Raw genomic sequence first — 21,375 nt, forward strand, 5'->3', positions numbered from 1 at the left:
GCATGCGCGTGCAACGTTTTTTAAATGTTCAATTTTTAAAGGACGATAACGTTTTTGTTTTTCATCAAATTCTATTCATATTAGGGGTTTAGATGTATCTTGGTACTCCTTACAAATGGCTGTGGTTAGAATTACTGCTCAGCACGTGCATGCACGTGTCCTGATTTCTGATTGGACGATTTTAAAATCGCTATAACTTCCTTATATTTGGTGGAAACGTTATGAAATTCATACTGTGGGTATATGATACAAATGCCTGTTGAATGACATCAACAAAAATTCGGAATCATACACGCGTGCGCGTGTATGCACGTGCAACGCTTTCTTTCATTTCTTGGTACTGAAATGACCATATTGAACGTACTACATGTAATTAAAGGCTAAAATAAAATGATTTTTTCCTATAGATTCACAAGGACATCACTTTTTAATTGGGGGAGGTTTGGGGAACATCTGTAACGGTCCCCGTTACAATTAAAACTAGTTATTATTATTATTATTCTTTTTCTCCGGTACTTTTTTGTCCGGTAGTGTTCTCAGAAACTACAAAAGGGATCGATATGAAACTTCACAGGATGATAGTATAGCGTTTGTAGATGTGCATAGTGATAGTCCTTTTGTCTGCATGTGCATGCACGCGCGCGCACGTGCATTGCAATTTTGGTACAAAAAATGGAAAATCAGAATATTGAAGGAAGCGATATAAAACCTAACTAGGATGATAGTATATCATTTGTACATATGAAAAATAATAGTTATTTTGTCAGCACGCGCACGCATGCGCGAGCACACGCATTACAAAATTTGTACACTAACTTTGGAATCAGTCTAACTTTTTTGTTGTTCATTGAAATGGCTTGAAATTCATATCATAGATAGATATTGAGACCCTTAACTGATTTGCATGGTCGAAATTACCAATTTGCACGCGCATGCACGTGCGCTTCATTTTGATTGGATAATACTAAAACCTTTGTAACTATCTTTTTTATGAAGCGAATGAGATGATATTCACAGCATACATAGACAATATGTGTATCTATATATTGGTGTAACAAAAATATGCCAACGCACACGCGCATGCGCGTGCAACGTTTTTTAAATGTTCAATATTTAAAGGACGATAACGTTTTTGTTTTTCTTCAAATTCTATTGATATTAATGGTTTAGATGTGTCTTGGTACTCCTTACAAATTGCTGTGGTTAGAATTACTGCTCAGCACGTGCATGCACGTGTGCTGAATTCTGATTGGACGATTTTTAAATCGCTATAACTTCCTAATATTTGGTGAAAATGTTATGAAATTCACACTGTGGGTATATGATACACATGCCTGTTGAATGACATCAACAAAAATTCGGAATCATACACGCGTGCGCGTGTATGCGCGTGCAACGCTTTCTTTCATTTTTTGGTACTGAAATGACCATATTGAACGTACTACATGTAATTAAAGGCTAAAATAAAATGATTTTTTCCTATAGATTCACAAGGACATCACTTTTTAATTGGGGGAGGTTTGGGGAACATCTGTAACGGTCCCCGTTACAATTAGAACTAGTTACTTTTTCAAGCAAACCTTCAAATTGATATAAAGTACATACCAAAAGTCTAGAATTCTACACTATGTTATGTTATTTTTTGACGTTTAATCCTGTATATATGTTTTAACAGTTACAAACTTTTGGCAAACTTATATTAACAATGTTCACCGAAATAGGTGGCGTCACCGTTTTAGGAGCACAAAATTACATGTTTCTTGTTACAAAAATTTGTTCAATTAACGTACCAATGAATTTGGAATTTTTGGATGAAAGTAAAGGAATTTAATTACTTTAAAGGTAGGTGTATCGTTTATTTATTTATCCAAGTGATTAATAAGAAAATCGCGGTTTATCACTAAGGTCACCGAAACTGGTAAGTCGACGATACGTGTATTACACAGTATGGAAGCAATCAACAATGCAACGAAAAGTAATAGGACAACAGTGCATGTTTTATAATTAATTCAATTTTAAGAGAAATGCATGTCACAATGCTTCAATTAATTTCTTAAGTGATCTAAATAATGACGCGAAAGTTTTGATGTTTTGTTCATATAAGTTGTGAATGATTTGAATACGTAAATGTAAGGGTCATGCTGATGTAGTAGCACAAAGAAAAACAAATCTGCTATATAGAATTATCGCAAACAGTTCTAAGCAATGGAGAACAAGATCATAGACATTCTGGTGCATGTTATTGTATTATACCGAATGTCATCAACATAGAGAATGCATAAAGAATTAGTATGGCATATCATTTGGCAATATCATAGTTTATTCTAATGATTAAACAGTGATTGGGGTTTGCTTGTGCTTGATGTGGTAAATCAAAACAAATCTTTGCTAAGATTTGCTTGAATCTTAATTTTTCACAGGAGGAAATATCCGTAATTCTGTTTTTCACAAAATTCAACTTGCCTTAATTTGTATAAATTCTTATATTTATGATATGAGAGAAATCGTTGTTTACTAGACGTATTATATCGACATATCATTACATGAGTTAATTTCCCTTACAACATTTTTAAAAATCGATAATTGATTTAGTTTTTCAGATCAAATAGTTTACGACTTTTTTGTACCCAGTAAATAGAAAACCTTCTACATGCATTAAAGCGTGATAAGTTAGCAATATGAATTTTTACAGGCAACTTGTCACATGCCATTGATTTAAAACATGTGATAACTTTCACATAACAAAATTCTATTTGCATGATACTTGTTTCCATGTAATCAACATCTGTAAGGTCGGAAGTTGTATCGCAAATTTTCATTTTTAACTTTATGATAAATTGTGCATGAAAAACAAAACCCCCAATATTGTTCACCAATTTTCACCCAAAAATAACAGATTTTCATGTCAACCCTTGCGCAAAATTTTTCTAGTTTTAACTCATAGTGACTGTTACATTGTTATTTCCAGTGATTTCAAAGCTTCAGTTACTTTTCCATTAACATGATCTCACAAATTTAAAGTAATATACAATGTACGTTATCCGCTATAAAAAGAAGATATCGCAAAACTTTCTGTCTTATTTATTAATCATCATAATTAACTGCTTAGAGATAAGATACTATAATAAATAACATAGCAGTTTCTTTGATATCCCTTAAGACAAAGAAGAAAAAACCCAATTAAAGTGCGTTTAAGGTAACTCCATCCTCAATGGACGTCCAAGGTTCTTGCAAAATCTTTAACTAATTAAACTTTGTGCATGTAAGAACGCTAAAAAATAGTAATTATATATATATCAAAGTGGAATTTTTTTTTCTTTGGAAACTGTTAAAATTGAAATTTTATCTTTTTAACCAGTTTGCATGAATTTTCATTATGCTCTTGAACGAAAATTTCTGATTATGGAGATGTGTGTCTGACATGTTTAAAAAGCTGGCAACATATGTAATTTATTTTGTTATTGATTAATTTCAACTAAATTAATTGGGAATTTCTACATTTTTTCTACTTTACTGTAATGTCGCAACTATAGATCTACCTTAAAAGCAGTAATTTAAGCGGCCTATATTTCATATACAATGTCTATGATTTTTGTAGAACTCTTCAAAGACGAAACACAAGGGTAAAAATAAAAACCACGATAGCCGAACTACCGAAATCAGTCATGGGACAGAGGCTATACGAACTAACGAGGAAAATAGAAAACTACCGCCTCCAGATATTCTGGCTTACACTCTACATTTTAGTTACCCTTGGAATATTTTTGGAGAGAGCGTTTTGTGAGTAACATGCTCAGCGTTATTTATAAGGAAAAAATATCACTCGAATTTCAGTGGACCTACCATTCAAATGAATTTCTTACTTTAGATTACTCGTTTGAAAGAGAACATGCCGGATTACGCAGAATCGCCGGATATGGCGTCACAGTCACACGTGGTGCAGCCAGTGTAATGATGTTCACTTATTCAAGTTTACTTGTGACCATGAGCAGAAACACCATAACATTTCTAAGAGAAACATTCCTTCATCGATTCATTCCTTTTGATTCTGCGCATGCTATGCACAAAATAATAGCTATGATTGCGCTTTTGTTCACAGGTAAATCCTTTAATATTTATTGTCTTGATGAAATTACGGCAATTTTGATCGGCTGATAAATTCATTTGAATTTTGCATCAAAGAAAACCTAATTTTGGCTTCATGTTGTGTATTGATACGTTGTGTGAATTTGAAAACAAAATCGTGTTCTATTGTTTAATGTTTTGAAATATTTACATGATTAGAAATGAATCTTATACAGTGTGATTCTTTTCTTGATGGCGGTATCATAGGGGAAATTGGACGGAAGACTTTTTCATCAATGCGCTAGGCGTCCAATTTTCCTATGATACCTGCTTATAAGATTCAGTTCTTAAATCAAGTGAAAAGAATCCATTTACTATCCCCTGCATCTTTACTCTTTAAGGTCAAAATAAGATTAAGATGCTACAAGGGGATGTATCAAGTGTCAAAAATCCTTGATAATATTTTCCTTACCTGATTTCACTTCATACAGTAAAACACAATTATAGCGAACCCCAAGGGTCAGCAAAAGTTCGTTATAACTAAACTTCGATGTAATAATGATGTATCCAATAAAATGTTTGTTTTTCTATCATAGGGGAATAAATATCACTTCGCAATAAGCACGAATTCAATATAGGCGTGTTCGGTATAAGCGTGTTTTACTGTGTTATAATTTAAAGTTAAATTTTAAAAGCACTACATATGTCGATGGTCACTATTGTGCCCTCAAAATTTTCGTATTCTACGTTAATTAGTGTTAAGAGTCATACAGATCTAAGGCATAATGCTCCACAATAATCAATTTAGATTTTGTGTAAAAACAATGTGAGATGTGGTACACATTGTTTTTGATATTTATAAAGCAAAGTTTTGCTGACATTTCGTCTGTATTTTAGAACAATTATGTACATTGGCTACTTGTGACGTCAGACAGAAAATGTAACATATATCGAAAGGAATTGGTTTAGGTCATTTTAATTCAGTAATGTTTTAGTGACCGAATTGTCGCATATATACATGCATATAGAGTTTACAAAGAACTCGCCAGTTCATAAAGTTTAAAGTTTTAGATTTTAACGGAAATGCTTTCATTTTAATAATGGAAGTCCCTGCGTTACAATTTAGAGCGTGTGTGAATATATTTGTCAGAATGAATCCCTTTTTACCTTTTGGTTATTGTTTGCAGTTGTTCACTGTGTTGGTCATGGGATTAACTTGTATCACATAAGCACACAGGCGTCTTCAGATTTAAACTGTATCTTCCGAGAATATTTCAGAGCGTAAGTATTAACTAATAATTTCGTATCATGATGCATCAACTGATCTTTTAGGTGAATAGTGAAGTATATATTATATCATATAATGGGAAACGTATATCAATAAGCTAGATTGGCTATGTGAGTTTTATAGCAAGTAGTTAATTTACGATTTGCAAGAGATTGACAAATATTTGGAAGTTTGTATTCTGTTTTAACTTTAACTACAGATATAACTAAGTCAATTTATAGAATTTGTCATCTCTTTACAGAACAGATGTGTTAGCCTCATTCCAGTACTGGGCTTTTCAGACTATCACCGGCTTCACGGGCATCCTATTAACTCTCATTGTTATCATTATTTATGTGTTTGCCACACCGTACGCCAGGAAAAACCTCTTCAACGCCTTCTGGATCACTCATAGCCTGTACATTTTACTGTATATATTTACGGTAATGCATGGGACTGGGAGACTTGTTCAGCCTCCATTGTTTCAGAATTACTTTTATGGACCATTGTTCATCTACGTTGTGGATAAATTCATAAGTCTCAGCCGGAATCAGGTTGAAATCGACGTACTCTCCGCGGACCTTCTCCCATCAGGTATTATATGTTTATATCTACACGAACAACGACTGCTTTATTGATATCCACTGTGTTTTTACTTAACTTTTACATTGTAACAAATCGTAATTAAAATTCCTAGCATCATTCTGTTGAAAGTTAGCATTTCGCAAATTCTATGGTCGTTTTAACGATCAAGTTCGTCAATACAACCTATCATTGGGTCAAATGCTGTCTGACGTGTTTCATACCGATTGTTAGGCCGTTCTTGGCACACTGATTTTGACTACGGATAACTCCGTTTACCTGATCAGGATATAGGGCTCACGGCGGGTGTGACCGGTCGACAGGGGATACTTACTCCTTCTAGACACCTGATCCCACCTCTGGTATATCCAGGGGTCCGTGTTTGCACAACTCTTGATTTTGTACTCCTTATAGGAGTTATGAGATTGATGACTGTTTGTTATCTTCACCTTTCATGAATATGTAAATTAAAGCTGTAACTTATTGCTTCGAAAACAGATTTAAAATTCACATATTTATCACTTGTAAAGATCAACGACAATTTCTTTGCAGATGTGACGGCCCTGAAGTTCAAACGTCCGATTAACTTTGAATATAGATCTGGTCAGTGGGTGAGAATCGCTTGTGTGGCGCTCGGTAAGGGTGAATACCACCCCTTTACTTTAACATCCGCTCCTCACGAGGACTATCTCAGTCTACATATACGAGCTGTAGGTCCATGGACAACAAACCTGAGACAAACGTATGACGCCAACAAGGCTGGCTCAGAGGACTGGACCCCACCAAAGGTACCGAAATCTTAATTTAAAACTTTTTATTGTTGTTGTCTTTATCATAACAATTTACAAAAAAAAAAATTATCATTTGCATCCAATATTTTTGGTCATAGGTAATAGTACATGTACTTAATACCGGCTCAAAATAACACATTTGCTTTGTTCTATGTGTTAATTAACTTATTCATTATCTTTAAAGAATGATTATCAAAACAAACGCATGGGGTAAAAGAAAATCCTATATTCTTCTATCCAATCTAGGTTGGCATAATATTCCCGTTTCCTAGTTTGACACGTTTTCAGGAACTGAGGTCTAGACTGTTTTGCCAACCCACTGAAACGGTCACAACCGTAATGTGCGAAACCTTTGCAGGCAAAAGCAATTTTAGAATTCGACCCGGAATAAGATACATGTACTGTACAAGTAAACTCCTCAAAACAGCTAAGGCCAATTTGTTTTTAATTGATTTACGGATTTCAAAATTTTCCAATCCGTTATGAGGCGGTAAAAAAAGTTCAAATGACAAAATGTTAAGTAATACAAATGAACTTTATAAAGATTTGAGGTCAATGTTTTATTATCAACTTTAATATTCCCTTCACTGTCAACTTCAGACGGTGGTATATAGATCTAAAACTTCATAGTTATTTCGGATTTCAAACATTTCGGTTGAGCATCACTGAAGAGACTTTATTTGTCGAAATGCGCATCTGGTGCATCAAAATTGGTACCGTATAAGTTTTACATAGCAACTATTGTGCAGCTTGGCAACAATGCTGTTTCCTTCAAAAATGTTATTTGCTTATTAAATTAACTTTCCATCATTATCAAATGTCCATTGTTTACCGTTTAGTTATGTAAATCCCAAAATAAAAGAACTACATCATTTTTCCATGCAAAAGATGGCATCCATGACGTATTATAGGGACGCACTAATCACCTGAAGTATTAAAATCCTGACTGACCTTATCAAGCATAAATGTATATATTATTTGTCTAAAATGTACTTTTTAAGTTTTAAAGTTTTATTTATGAAGTCAAATAAAGATATAAATAAAATTAATGAACCCAATCAACATTTATTTAAAAATTCTGAATTTTATATAGGTCAGATCAATTCATTGTTGGTAGTCAACAAATTTTCATACAATGAATGAATAAATTCATGAATTCATGTTAAATATGTTTTCAACCTCCTATATAAAGATTTACACATAATTATGAAGAATGTATCTTTAAAATTCATAAATAAGAATTTAAAAATGTATCCTCTGCAAAATGTATGCATGGTAAGGTCAGGTAGGGTTATAATTGTTTAGGTGATTAGTGCAACTCAACATACGTCATGGATGCCATCTAAAAACAAGTGTTTGTTTTTATTTTGGGATTTACATATCAAAACGGTCTTCAATGTATAACTAATGCTAATCAGAAGTTAGTTTCATAAACAGAGAACTTTTTGGAAGCAAAAAGCATAGCTGTTACTAGGTGCAGAATAATTGTTAACACCGGCTGAAGTTTACTGATATTCCACACATTGCACATGAACATTATGAACTGTCCCGAGATTTCGGCGGAGGCGTCTGTCCAAATATCCAGTCCAGCAGAATCTATTTTTTTCTTTCTTTCTTTTTTTGTGAAAAGGAAAAATACCAGTGTCGGGAATATAAACTTGAGGCCCATGGCCACATCGCTCACCTGAGTCACCTTGCCCCATATCTGAAGACTTTCCATATATATTTGCATGTAAAACCTTAGTCCCTATTGTGGCCCAACCTACCCCTGGAGGCCATGATTTTTACAAACTTGAATCTGTACTATCTCAGAAAGCTTTCATGTAAATGTCAACTTCTTTGTCCCAATGGTTCTTGACAATAAGATTTTTAAGGATTTTCCCTATGTATTTGTATGCCATGATTTGAACAAACTTGAATCTGCACTCTGTCAGAAAGCTGTCTTGTAAATATCAGCTTTTCTGGCTCAGTGGTTCTTAAGATGAAGGTTTTTAAAGATTTCCCCAATATATTTGTATGTAAAACTTTTATCCCCTATTGTGGCCCCATCATACACCCGGGGGCCATGATTTGAACAAACTTGAATCTGCACTATGTCAGGAAGTTTTCATGTAAATCTCAGCTTTTCTGGTCCAGTGGTTCTTGAGAAGATGTTTAACTATTTTTCCTATATATTTGTATGTAAAACGTTGATCCCCTATTGTGGCCCCATCCAACCTCCGGAGGCATGATTTGAACAAACGTAAATCTGCGTTATGTAAGGAAGCTTTCATGTAAATTTAAGCTTTTCTGGCCCAGTGATTCTTGAGAAGATGATTTTAAATGACCCCACCCTATTTTTGCGATTATCTCCCCTTTAAAAGGAACATGACCCTTCATTTGAACAACCTTGAAAGCCCTTCACCCAAGAATGCTTTTGGCCAAGTTTAGTTGAAATTGACCCAGTGGTTCTGGAGAAGAAGTCGAAAATGTAAAAAGTTTACAGACATATGACGGACAACAGGCGATCAGAAAAGCTCACGTGAGCTATCAGCTCAGGTGAGCTAAAAAGGAGTGAAAAACCATTATTTTTTTCAACATCCCAAAAATTTAGTGCGGCGGATCCGTAAACCAACTCAATAAAAATAAAAGGCCTAAGTGGGAATAATGTTAATGGGAAAAGGGAACAAACATTATATGCATATTTGTATTTGATCTCATTACGGTTGCATACAGTAGTAGTACCATCAACTTCCTTTAATCTTCGTGGACAGAAATTCAATGACGATTATCAGGATGTTCATATAGTTTTCCTTGTAATTTATATTTAATTTGAAAATTTAGTTAATGTGCATATTGTTTAACATAGTGAACTGAACTAATATAGTGGCAAACTTAATAAGTTCTTTTACAGGAAGGTCTCGAAAAAATATTTTAGTTTAACAGTTTTCAAAATAAGAAATATCTCAGCATGCATCACTGACACTGACAAAATTAGTGTGTTGCAGCTTTGAAAATGAACTGCAGCTCTTAGAATAACTTTCAAATTACGCATGATGTTTGTAGGTCTTAATAGATGGTCCTTTCGGAGAGGGCCATCAGGACTGGTACAAATTCCCCGTGGCCGTGTTAGTGGGTGGCGGTATCGGAGTCACTCCATTCGCATCGATTCTGAAAGACATCGTCTTCAAAACAGCACAGCCTATCCGATTTCCTTGTCAAAAAGTAAGTATCGTGAAACTGTATTGATATAGTGAAGAATTATAGTCTGTGTCTTATAAAGAATGATATTGCTGTCTGGCATGTTTCATACCGATTGTTTGGCCGTTCTTGGCACACTGATTTTGACTACGGACAACTTCGTTTACCTGAGCAGGATATAGGGATCACGGCGGGTGTGACCGGTCGACAGGTGATGCTTACACCTCCTAGGCACCTGATCCCACCTCTGGTGTATCCAGGGGTCCGTGTTCGCCCAACTCTCTATTTTGTATTGCTTATAGGAGTTATGAGATTGATCACTGTTCGTTATCTTCACCTTTGATACTGTGTATTATCACGATTTATAATATGTACTGTGTAGAAAGAATCATGATGATATGTACTGTATATAGTAAAGAATTGTACCGTATATCGCGTGATATTCTAGACCATTTCAATACGCTGGTATCCCGAAAATTTGACACTGTCATTGATATCATTCGTATTGAAGTGCTTTTTAAATCATTGACAACTGAGTAGAAATACGTTATACATACTTTTATTGAAACAATAATCACTAGAATACGAAGAAATTATCACGATTTGCTCAGTACAATATGAATGAGAATTTCAAAGCACTGCTCGTTTTCACACAAAACAATAATATATGAATATCTGTGAACCTCAAGGTAAAATGACTTGCCACAATTGAAAAGAAAAACTTCACAGTTTTATTTATAATTCCGTAACACTAAATTCAATTTTGTCTGCATATCTGGATCATTTACTGAAAAGCCAAAATAGATAAATGTGGTCCTCTAATTGTAGGTGTATTTCCTGTGGGTGACGAGAACCCAGAAGCAGTTTGAGTGGCTGACAGACATTATCCGGGAAGTAGAAGAGAAGGACAAAAGAGATTTGGTTTCTGTTCATATTTTTATTACACAGTTCCAACAAAAATTTGATCTGCGAACGACAATGTTGGTAAGAATTTCTTCAATTTTTCGATTGTTTCATATTCATTTTAAAATAAGTGTTCCAACAGAATTTTTATCTCTCATACATTGTGTATATCATGTTGTAATTTACTCCTTCAGCTAAGGTTGATTTTAAGATTGAGCTACCCGTCACGGTAGCTCAGTGGTAGGGCGTTCCCTTCGTAGCCAGGAGGCCATGAGCTCCGTCCTCTCTCGTGCAATGGCCGCGTCAAACATAAGTAAACGTAAAAATAGGTAGTGTCTAGAAGTGAGAATCAAGGGTCTTTCTGATATGATCTTTAGAAATGGAGGTCCCGTGTCGCGGCTGGCGTTGGCACATTAAAGAACCTTCATTGCTATGGTCCCGAGCGCTAATCATAGGTCTAAATTTGTGGCACTTCACTTAAAGCTGGTGACATCTCAATATGAGTGATAAATTCAGCTAATCTGGTATTGCAATTAGTAGTATAATAAACGATATACGTCTACTGATATGTCCTGAAATCAGATTTTACACCGGGTTGTATCATGCCATTAAAAATAGGGAATGTTACTGCGCTTCCGAATCTAACTTCAGAAATATGAATCTACAGAAAAAAAATCCTATTTTTTCATCTATGTTTATCATTGTAGTACATCTGTGAGCGGCATTTCCAAAAGATAGCTGGAAAAAGCTTGTTTACTGGATTGAAAGCAATAACACATTTTGGAAGACCCCAATTTCAGGAATTTTTGGAATCTTTACACAGAGAGCACCCAGAGGTATTAAAAACATACAGTTAATCATCAGTATTGATGGTATAGTAAATATTGACATCAGTGTAATCAGTGTTTATGTTTGAAAAATTGAACAACAATCGATGTATATGAACTATTAGGAGCTAATATTTCTGTTTCTGACTTTAAATATCTTAAATAATAAATGCAAATACAGTAAAACATTCCGTGTTTTACTGTATAATGAAGTTTTGTTATGAACTGTTTTCCGCTGGTCCTGGATGTCGATATAACCCTGTTTTACTGTATAATGAAGTTTGGTTATAACAAACTGTTTTCGACTGGTCTTGGAGGTTCGATATAACCTTGTTTTACTGTATATGACTACTTAATATATTACTTTCAGGCTAAACAAGTCGGGGTATTTAGCTGTGGCCCTCCACCGATGACATTGAATGTAGATAAGGCATGCGCAGAGGCTAATAAAAAAGAAGGACTTCCTGCTTATTCACACCACTTCGAAAACTTCTAAAATGTATTTGCACTGTTACTGTAAATGTGTATTACTGACAATCATATTTATACGACGTACAATCATTTGTACTGTAACTGTAAATGTGCATTGCTTACAATCATTTTTATACGACGTACAATCAGTTACATGTACCACGAATGTTATTTGTTCCCGCCATTTTCTTGTACACCTGTCATTGTTAACGTTATACATGTATTTACATTTCCATCTTTTTTGTGATAAACTTTCAAGTCCCAGTGTGTAAATTTCCCCACAACTTACTGTTGGATGTTAATTTCTCAGTTAATGCAAAATGAAAGGCTAATGGAGGGAACTATGGAAATTGACATGGATTTCAATTTCTATCGGGCTGTATTTTTTATGTGTTGTCATTTGTATTTCAAGTATGAATATAAGGAGTCATTGTCTAGTTTGTTAACTATAACAGCTTCGAGATTAGGCAACTTATCACGTTTTCTGTTGTAGTTTTCAAATATCCTCACATACCTAACAAACTAAACTGCGATTCCTATTATCATGATGCTTTCAACCCAGTGATATTGGACGCTCACCCTCCTATATACTGTAGTTATTTCACTTAAAGCATGCGAGTGATTGGGATTATCTAGACCATTGTTACATTATTTTAAGAATAGTGATATTGAATCATCGCCATTGTATTTACACGAGATTCATGTTCAAGAAAATAGAGAATTTTATCTAATACGTGTGGTGTATATTGAGAGGGAGATAAAGCATTAGATTTATCACACGCCCGTTTGATAAAACACTTCCAGTCCGAACTACTTTTGACACTGCCCCCGCTTGGATGACATATTTTCTGTGTTTTTGCATATCCATGCATGAAATAAAGCGTAAAACTTATTATTCTGTATTTATTTAGAATTTCTTTTATAGCAAAATTAAAATGATGTTGCCCCCACTGACATATAATGCAAGTTACCGGCCACAAAAATGCCAACTCGGTCTGTAACTACTCAAAATTACGATCAGAAAATAAAAATATGTGCACACTATTATCATCGACAACGAATCGACGGCCTACTGGACAAGCCTAATCGAAAGTACCTCGACATGCTGCGGTACCAAGTATTCACAAGCACAGTCTCTTTTTTCTGGAGCATATCAAATGTAACAAATCTCAACAGCTTTACTTACTAGGCTAGGCCTATTTAAAGTGCCTCAGGATTTCCTCTCGCCCTTAGATCCAAAGAAACTACGTAAATAAAATCCAAATGCACAAACACTTCTACTTTTCATTGTAAACTGTTGAACATTCTAATAACGCTGCATTAAAATATTACTTTCATTGATCGTTATTTCACATGTTTATTTCAAAACGACGACGACATCAAACTTTTATCAGAAGGTCAGGCCTAGTAAAAAAAATAAATACTCGGTCAATAGTTGTTACTTTGTTGGAATGGCAAAACCATTATTAATTATAAACTATAATCCCTTCTAAAACAATTTTCATCCATGGTTTCTTTTATAAAAATGACCTTTTGTACTGTATATATTAATGGTTTATAAGCGCACTATTTTTTCCCGCGTAAGGTAGACAGATTAAGCACGACGTCTGAGCCACGGATTCAAAACAAATACAATCAACTGTTTCTACCATACTGGGGATCATCTCAAAATCAAGTGAAAAGAAGACGTATGAGATAAATAGAACATCTATAATTGCGTATTTGATATTTGGTTTGTCCAACTCGTTGATATGGTGTATATATTGGCAAGCCTCGCGAATAAATACACCATATCAACTCGTTGGATAAACACGCAATGTAGATATCCTATATATATTATGTTTATTTCAAAATGTAGTTCCTAGGGTCTATGCAGCAACTTAAGCAGGTTTTATCAATCTTATTGTGTTTAAGGAAATTTCATTTTTACATAATGATTGCACTCCATGCTACTTGCTGTAGAATTTCAAATCCAAAAGATATCGATACAATATTTTGCGGAGATCAGTGATTTAGAGGGGGGGGGGATTGGAAACTGCAGCACAATGTTCATTATACATGTACATTGTTTATTATTTGCGGTTTTGTGATCATAACTAATCTTAAAGAAAATATTGAATGATTTTAGGGAGTCTGATATTGGGTTTATATTTATTATTTTAAATTTTTTTTTATACATTTGTCATAGAAATATATTTATGCTAATTATAATATAAGTATAGTTCAGTGCAAAAACGTTAAATTCAGTGTTATGTGGCTTATTACATATACAGACAGACATATTCTTTCTTTTGATTTTGGAAGTGGTCATAGATATAGAGAATCGTGATATTTTGTTACTTTTTATATGTACTTTAAACTGTATGAAACTACATGTACTTTGCTTTATTCTACATGATCTTGTGATGTAAATTTCAAGTAATGATAATCGTATTTGTTTTGTCATATATCGTAAATGATATTAAAATAATCCGTGTACTTACAAAATGTACATGTACATATGTACATCAAGAAAGAATCAGTTTTAACAAAACTGATTGAAGAAAAAATAAACTTTCTACATATCAGATTTACATTTACATGATGTTTTTAGCTCACCTCAGGTGAGCTTTTGTGATCGCCTGTTGTCCGTCGTCTGTCCGTCTGTCTGTAAACTTTTTACATTTTCGACCTCTTCTCCAGAACCACGGGGTCAATTTCAACCAAACATACCACAAAGCATCCTTGGGTGAAGGGCTTTCAAGTTTGTTCAAATAAAGGGCTATGTCCCTTTCAAAGGGGAGATAATCGCAGAAATAGGGTGGGGTCATATAAAAATCTTCTCAAGAACCACTGGGCCAGAAAAGCTGATATTTACATGACAGCTTCCTAACATAATGCAGATTCAAGTTTGATCAAATCATGGTTCCTGGGGGTTGGATGGGGCCACAATAAGGGATCAAAGTTTTACATACAAATATATAGGAAAACTCTTTAAAAATCTTCTCAAGAACCACTGGGCCAGAAAAGCTTAAATTTACATGACTGCTTCCTGACGTCGTGCAAATTCATGTTTGTTAAAATCATGGCCCCCGGGGGTTGTATGGGGCCACAGTAGGGGTTCAAAGTTTTACTTACAAATATATAGGAAAAAATCTTTTTAAAATCTTCTCAAGAACCATTGAGGCAGAAAAACGGACATTTACATGACAGCTTCCTGGCGTAGTGCAGATTTAAGTTTGTTAAAATCTTGGCATCCGGGGGTAGGATGGGGCCACAAGGGGGATCAAAGTTTTGCATACAAATATATAGGGAAAAACTTTAAAACTCTTCTTCTCAAAACCCACTGGGTCAGGAAAAAGGAAATTTACATGAAAGCTTTCTAACATATTGCAAATTCATGTTTGTAAAAACCATGGTCCCCGGGGGCAGAATGGGGCCACAATAGGGGATCAAAGTTTTACATAGAAATATATAGGGAGAATCTTTTAAAATCATCTTCTCAGAAACTATTTGGCCAAGAAAGTGTAAATTTACATGAAAGCTTCCTAACATAGTGCAGATTGAAGTTTGTTCAAATCATGATCCTTGAGGATAGGATGGGGTCACAATAGGGGATCAAATTTTTACATACAAATATATAGGGAAAATCATTAAAAATCTTCTGAAAAATCACTGGGCCAGAAAAGTTTATATTCACATGAAAGCTTCCTAGCTGACATAGTCCACATTCCAATTTTGAAAAAAACATGACCCCCGGGAGTAGGTTGGGGCCAAAATAGGTTTTACATGCGAATATATAGGAAAAATCTTTAAATATGAGCCAAGGTGACTCAGGTGAGCCATGGGCGATGGGCCTCTTGTTTTCGTAAATCCTGTCTATAAAACAGATGTATTCAGCTCACTTATACGTTCGCCATTGATGCTCTCTGGTGGGGGGGGGGGGGGGGGGGGGGTTCATCCATTAACATAAAATAAATTTGAAAATAAGTTGATCAAAATCCAAGAATGACACGTGGTAATTTTTGAAACCTTCGGATACCATAAAATAAGATCCACGCCTGCTACACGTGATTAATGTGACATAAACACAAACAATTGTCACCAATGCGCTTGATATTTATTACATACTGTTAACATAATTCTATAACATTAGTGCACTTTGATTTACATGGATCTCGATTCAGTCCTAATCAGTCTTTAGTCGTGTCTACTTTCCGCCGGCACCAAATCGAACTTGATGTGTTTTCAAATGACTGCTTCTCCAATTTTCTTTTGCCTTCAAGATGCGGATTAAATCAGTGAGGCTGTTCCTCTTCACTACTTCCCCTTGAAAAGAAGACATAAGTATGTTTTTATTTTACTTCAAAATTGATTTTAAACAATTTAGCATTATGAAAAGTGAGAATAACGAACGTTGATCAATCTCATAAATCCCATAAAGAATACAAAAGTAGGACAAACACGGACCCCTGGACACACTGGAAGTGGGATCAGGTGTCTGGGAGGAGTAAGCGTCCCCTGTTGACTGACCACACCCGCCGTGAGTATATATTGATCGTGCAAACGGAATAATCAGTAGTCAAAATCAGTATGTAAGAAACGGCCCAAAAATGGGTATGAAACCAGTCAGACAGCATTCTACCTAGTATTTGCAAATAACATCATTATGAAGACCATACCATTATGCAAAATTCTTAGTTTAAACGAGATTGTTGAAACACCTGTAGCATAAACTTAATTTTTTGGCTTGTCTCGGGTCATCCCGTTTGTCATAAAGTTGAGTTATCATTTCGCCGTTAACATCTATGTTCAATGAGATATTCACAAATGAAGCAGATATGGAAGAGTCCGCTGGGATATATCGCTTCGAATTATGTTTAACATCATTCAACCCTTGCAACCCATAATATCTAAATCATTGCTATAATAGTTTTATTCAATTTTGTTTTATTCATGGTTCACTACCGATGTAAGCGCTAGGGGATATAATTTAATTAAAAGATGAAAAGGTGATAACTAATAGCGATCAATCTCATAACTCACATACGGAATATAAAACTAAGAGTTGGACATAGACGGACCGCTTGGGATCGGGTGTACAAGAGGAGTAAGCATGCCCTGTCGACCGATCATACAAGGCGTGAGCTCTATACATATGTATCTTAATCAGGTAAATGAAGCAATCCGTAGTCAAAATCGGTGTGTAAAGAACGACCTACATGTAACAGTTAGTATGAAACACGTCAGACAGCATTTGACCCATGACAGGTTATATTGACAAAAATGTATAACAACTGTAGATTTTGCGAAATGCCAACTACCTATAACACCAACTTGTTTGTCAGTAGCTTGTATTGATTTAAAAACTGCTTATACGCAGAACAAAACAACACATTCCTGATATAACGTACAATCCGGTACCTGTGTAGCAATAGGCCACAGTAAGACCACAAAGGGTTTCATTACATTAAAATGAAAATTCTTCACAAACTTTCTCCTTAAACTCAGCAGTTGCATTTGTCAAATCAAGTTCTAATGTAATCAGATGTATGTTCTATTAATGGTACAGATATCCTAACATTCTAAATGAGAAGAACAAAATAAAGTTGGACTAAAAACAGTATAATTTCATTCTATAAATTCCGTTTGTTCAAGGAATCATCCCCAGTCCCGTGGGAATCCGGTTTAGAATAGGTCCTCAGTACCCCTTGCTTGTTGTAAGAGGCAACTAAATGGGGCGGTCCTTCGGATGAGACCACAAAACCCGAGGGCCCCTGTCACAGTAGGTGTGGCACGATAAAGACCCCTCCCTGCTCAAAGGCCGTGAGCGCTGAGCATAGGCCTAAATTTTGCAGCCCCTCAGCGGCAATGATGACGTCTCCATAAGATTGAAAACTTCTCAAGCAGGACGTTAAACAATACACAATCAATCAGAGTGGTTAGCGTAGAGCCACTAAATAAATGTCAAATTCGCAATGTGATCATTTTCGCTAGCCAAGGATTTACGATCCGTTCCGCTTCTCTACAAACCCTTGGCAGATTTAGTGCGATTTTCGTAGCTTTGAGTGGCGTCCTCTAGCGGATGGAGAAAACAACCCTGTTTGGATTACATCATGCTTATCCAATGAAAATGCGTGTTTCAGCTACTGTTTAAAAGTTGTTTAGAAATGGCTGCGCTTGTTGTTTAGAAATGGCTGCGCTCAGAGAGTAACGCAATGTGGTATGAAAATCATTCAAAATATTAATAATCTCTTAATTGCATACTTGAAAACGAAATCAGTGAGAATATTATCTAGAAAACAAAACCTGTGTGAAACCATGAAATATAAGTAGTCGTTGAGTCTGCGTTTAAAAATAACCCCACATGTGTTATGTGAATTCCAAATTGAGGAAAATAGCTCTGAAGCAACTGTCTAAATCTGGGATAGATAGAACATAAAACAACGAATTACAAGAGATGTTTGATAATAAACTTATGGTAAAGTACTGTAGTAAATAAAATGCACTTCTTTACGCAGATACGAGTCTGAACTGCGTACTTGGCATCATTGGTGTGATAAACGGCCGCGTGACAGTTGTAGATCCTTTGTTTTGCACGTGATCTAACGTAACACGCTCTCGGATTGAGCAGTGAACTTTCCCTGTGTCCAATCATATGCTGAAAGTTGAGGCTACGAAAATCGCACTAAATCTGCCAAGGGTTTGTAGAGAAGCGGATCGGATCGTAAACTCTTGGTTAGCGAAGATGAATCTTGCTGGAAAGTAAGTATGTTAGATTCACGTACAATCATTTGTCACGAGGAATCTAAAGATCATGTTTCTCTTGATATTACACATATACATACAGTTAACGCTGTCTGATGGTCAAGGTATTTACACATTTCACATTTGTATAGTAGGTACCAGTGATACTGGGCAACATTGAACTTATTAGTTTCTATATACATAATGAACATCAGACGTTTAGACAAAAGACCTTCCAATGTCTTAAACCAGTGCCCGTTTATATATTAATGCAACATGTATTACTCAAATGTAAAACCTTGTTAAGCTTCTCTAAAGTCCTACAATAATGAAGTTTTTCTTGATATATATATTTATATTTGACTTTTTCTTTTACGACAGACAGACATATTATTTTCCCCTCAATTTTACAGTATGTTGATTTGTAATTGACCATTCCTCGACAAAGAATTTTATCCTCAGTTTAAAAGTCATGTAATATTTATTTTCGTAGAAATTATTTTTTATTTTTAAAAGATATTTAAAAAAGATGATACATGCATATGTATAAATTTGATCGGTGAAAAGCTGTATTAGCTGAAATGCCCTCTTAAAAGCATTTGACCGCGTCGATTATTAATTTTAAACAAATAATTAACTATACATCATAGACATGACAAATATGATAATACACAATGTGTGTAAACGTTTTACCTTCATTGTCGAGGTCAAAAAAGACGTCTTCATCGAATGGGTAACTGCAAGCTTGCTGCAGAACAACGGAGATTAGAAACAGCATGGTAAGCTTGGCGGCGACACCCATCTTCTTCAGCAGCGGAATCTTTATTCAATAGCGTTTGTGTGGGGTATTTTATATCACGGAGGAGCACTCTTCACTGGTCAATTATTGATACTACGAGATATTTTAAAAGGTTTAAGATAAAAAATGACGTTAAATCGGAACTTTTATAAAAATAGAAAATCGCAATTGCACGCAAAGAATTTTAGTGTTATGCTTAAGCTGTCAAGAACAAACATTAAAAAGTGTTTACATTTTCAATTATCGTTCATTTAAAAATTTATGACCAATTGTTTTAAAAATAAGAAATATCAATCTGATTTTTTAATGTTTTACATAAATGAATAGGAGTGGATCATGAAATGCACATATTATGTGCGTGCTAATGTCCGGGAAATTATGTTTCTGGTGTTTACGTTCGCCAGGAAATAGCACTTTCATCGCACTTCCGGGTGTTGTTTGACGGGTGTAGACACGAAGAGCGAGTCCGTGCGGAAGCGTCATCAACATAGTTAAGGTACCAGTGATGGCCACACCAATCAATACGGGACATTCATCCCCACGGAAGCGTCACAAACACCGTCTTCAAAGATACGAAGGATGGTCACGCCAATCAATACTGGACAATCATCCATCCACTGTTGGCGCGGGTAGTGTGACATTACTTTTGACAATGACAATAGTTTTCGGAATGTCAATAATTTTTAATATGAAAGAAAAATATCATGACATGTACTAGAAATTGGTGTGGCATTCTGAAATATATGAAATAGATAATACTACTACATGTACCATATCAGTCAATATGATTAAATAAAGTGTGTCAATAAACCTCAGAGTTACTAGATGTCCTTTTAGTTATAGGAGATGAAGTCCGTAAGCTATAATTAAAATTTACTTGATTTGTTATTATTGGGAAATTGATTAAGAATCTACATTAGTGTCGATAAACTGTCCTGAAATAGCAAGAAAGAGAGTAAGGTGGAGGACAAGCTTTCGCGGATGTAAGCCATGGCGATTTTTTTATGACAAATTTTGAAAAATGAAAACCCTAAATAATGGTAATGTTTATAGATGCATGCTTGCAATGTTACAAAAAAAATGTTTTGATAATTGTTGTGAAATCGAAATATGCCTATTCCTTTCTTCAATCCAAGATTGTAGTCTTGAATCGGTCGTACGGTTTCCAGAACGAAGAGACCATGCGGCAAGAGTGCTGAATAATGAATATTGAATTAACATAGTTCTAATTAAAATTAGATCCTTCATGCCCCCGTATGTCATACGTCCTTTTTGTGTAGCGATCGTAGGTAAGCGGATCAACGGATCTAATTTTAATTAGATTAAATTAACATCTACATTTATATCTCTCTAATTGTTCGGGGCTTACTGTCATCATTGAATAAATGACTGATTGCAATAACTCCACGTTACCTAGTAACCACGTTCCATACACAAAATATTGCATTTTTGATGTTTTGAAAAATAATGCATCTTATTTTTATCAATATGCACCTTTTTACTATACAAGTTGAAGCTTATTTATGGACAACTATATGAATATGATATTCTTTTTGTTGGAAACATTATTGAATTAAGGAATGAATTTATTATTTTTTCGTTGGATGGAGGTATACCACGATAAAAAGACGGAAAACTGTATGATGCAAACGTTTTTCGTCTTCTTCTTTTTTCGTGGTATACCTCCATCCCTCCATCCAACAAAAAAATAATAAATTCATTCCTGATCATAAAAATATTTTAAAACATTGAGTTTATATGATA

At 34.9% G+C, this 21,375-nt stretch overlaps 1 protein-coding gene and 1 long non-coding RNA gene across 5 annotated transcripts in view; one reads left to right on the forward strand and one right to left on the reverse strand.

Moving 5' to 3' along the window:
* The window catches only part of LOC125650048 (dual oxidase 2-like), a 45,621-nt gene extending 30,966 nt beyond the window's left edge, over window positions 1-14,655 (forward strand). For 3 of the 4 annotated variants that reach the window (XM_048877985.2, XM_048877984.2, XM_048877986.2), the window contains 9 exons: window positions 3,599-3,780; window positions 3,869-4,099; window positions 5,253-5,346; window positions 5,595-5,926; window positions 6,467-6,702; window positions 9,751-9,909; window positions 10,714-10,869; window positions 11,496-11,624; window positions 11,986-14,655. In XM_048877985.2, the coding sequence (XP_048733942.2) occupies window positions 3,599-3,780; window positions 3,869-4,099; window positions 5,253-5,346; window positions 5,595-5,926; window positions 6,467-6,702; window positions 9,751-9,909; window positions 10,714-10,869; window positions 11,496-11,624; window positions 11,986-12,111 (1,645 nt within the window). In that variant the 3' untranslated portion in view covers window positions 12,112-14,655. The remainder of the gene's footprint in view (window positions 1-3,598; window positions 3,781-3,868; window positions 4,100-5,252; window positions 5,347-5,594; window positions 5,927-6,466; window positions 6,703-9,750; window positions 9,910-10,713; window positions 10,870-11,495; window positions 11,625-11,985) is intronic. The other variant, XM_056165559.1, reaches the window with a different exon arrangement.
* Window positions 14,656-16,168: 1,513 nt separating this feature from the next.
* On the reverse strand, window positions 16,169-19,636 carry LOC125650065 (uncharacterized). Its single transcript, XR_007360881.2, has 2 exons — window positions 19,506-19,636; window positions 16,169-16,394 (listed from the first exon to the last, which is right to left on the reverse strand). It is a non-coding gene; the product is annotated as an uncharacterized LOC125650065 (long non-coding RNA).
* Window positions 19,637-21,375: the final 1,739 nt, after the last annotated feature.

This window comes from Ostrea edulis, chromosome 5, assembly GCF_947568905.1.
Source record: "Ostrea edulis chromosome 5, xbOstEdul1.1, whole genome shotgun sequence".
Classification (NCBI taxonomy): Eukaryota; Metazoa; Mollusca; class Bivalvia; order Ostreida; family Ostreidae; genus Ostrea; species Ostrea edulis.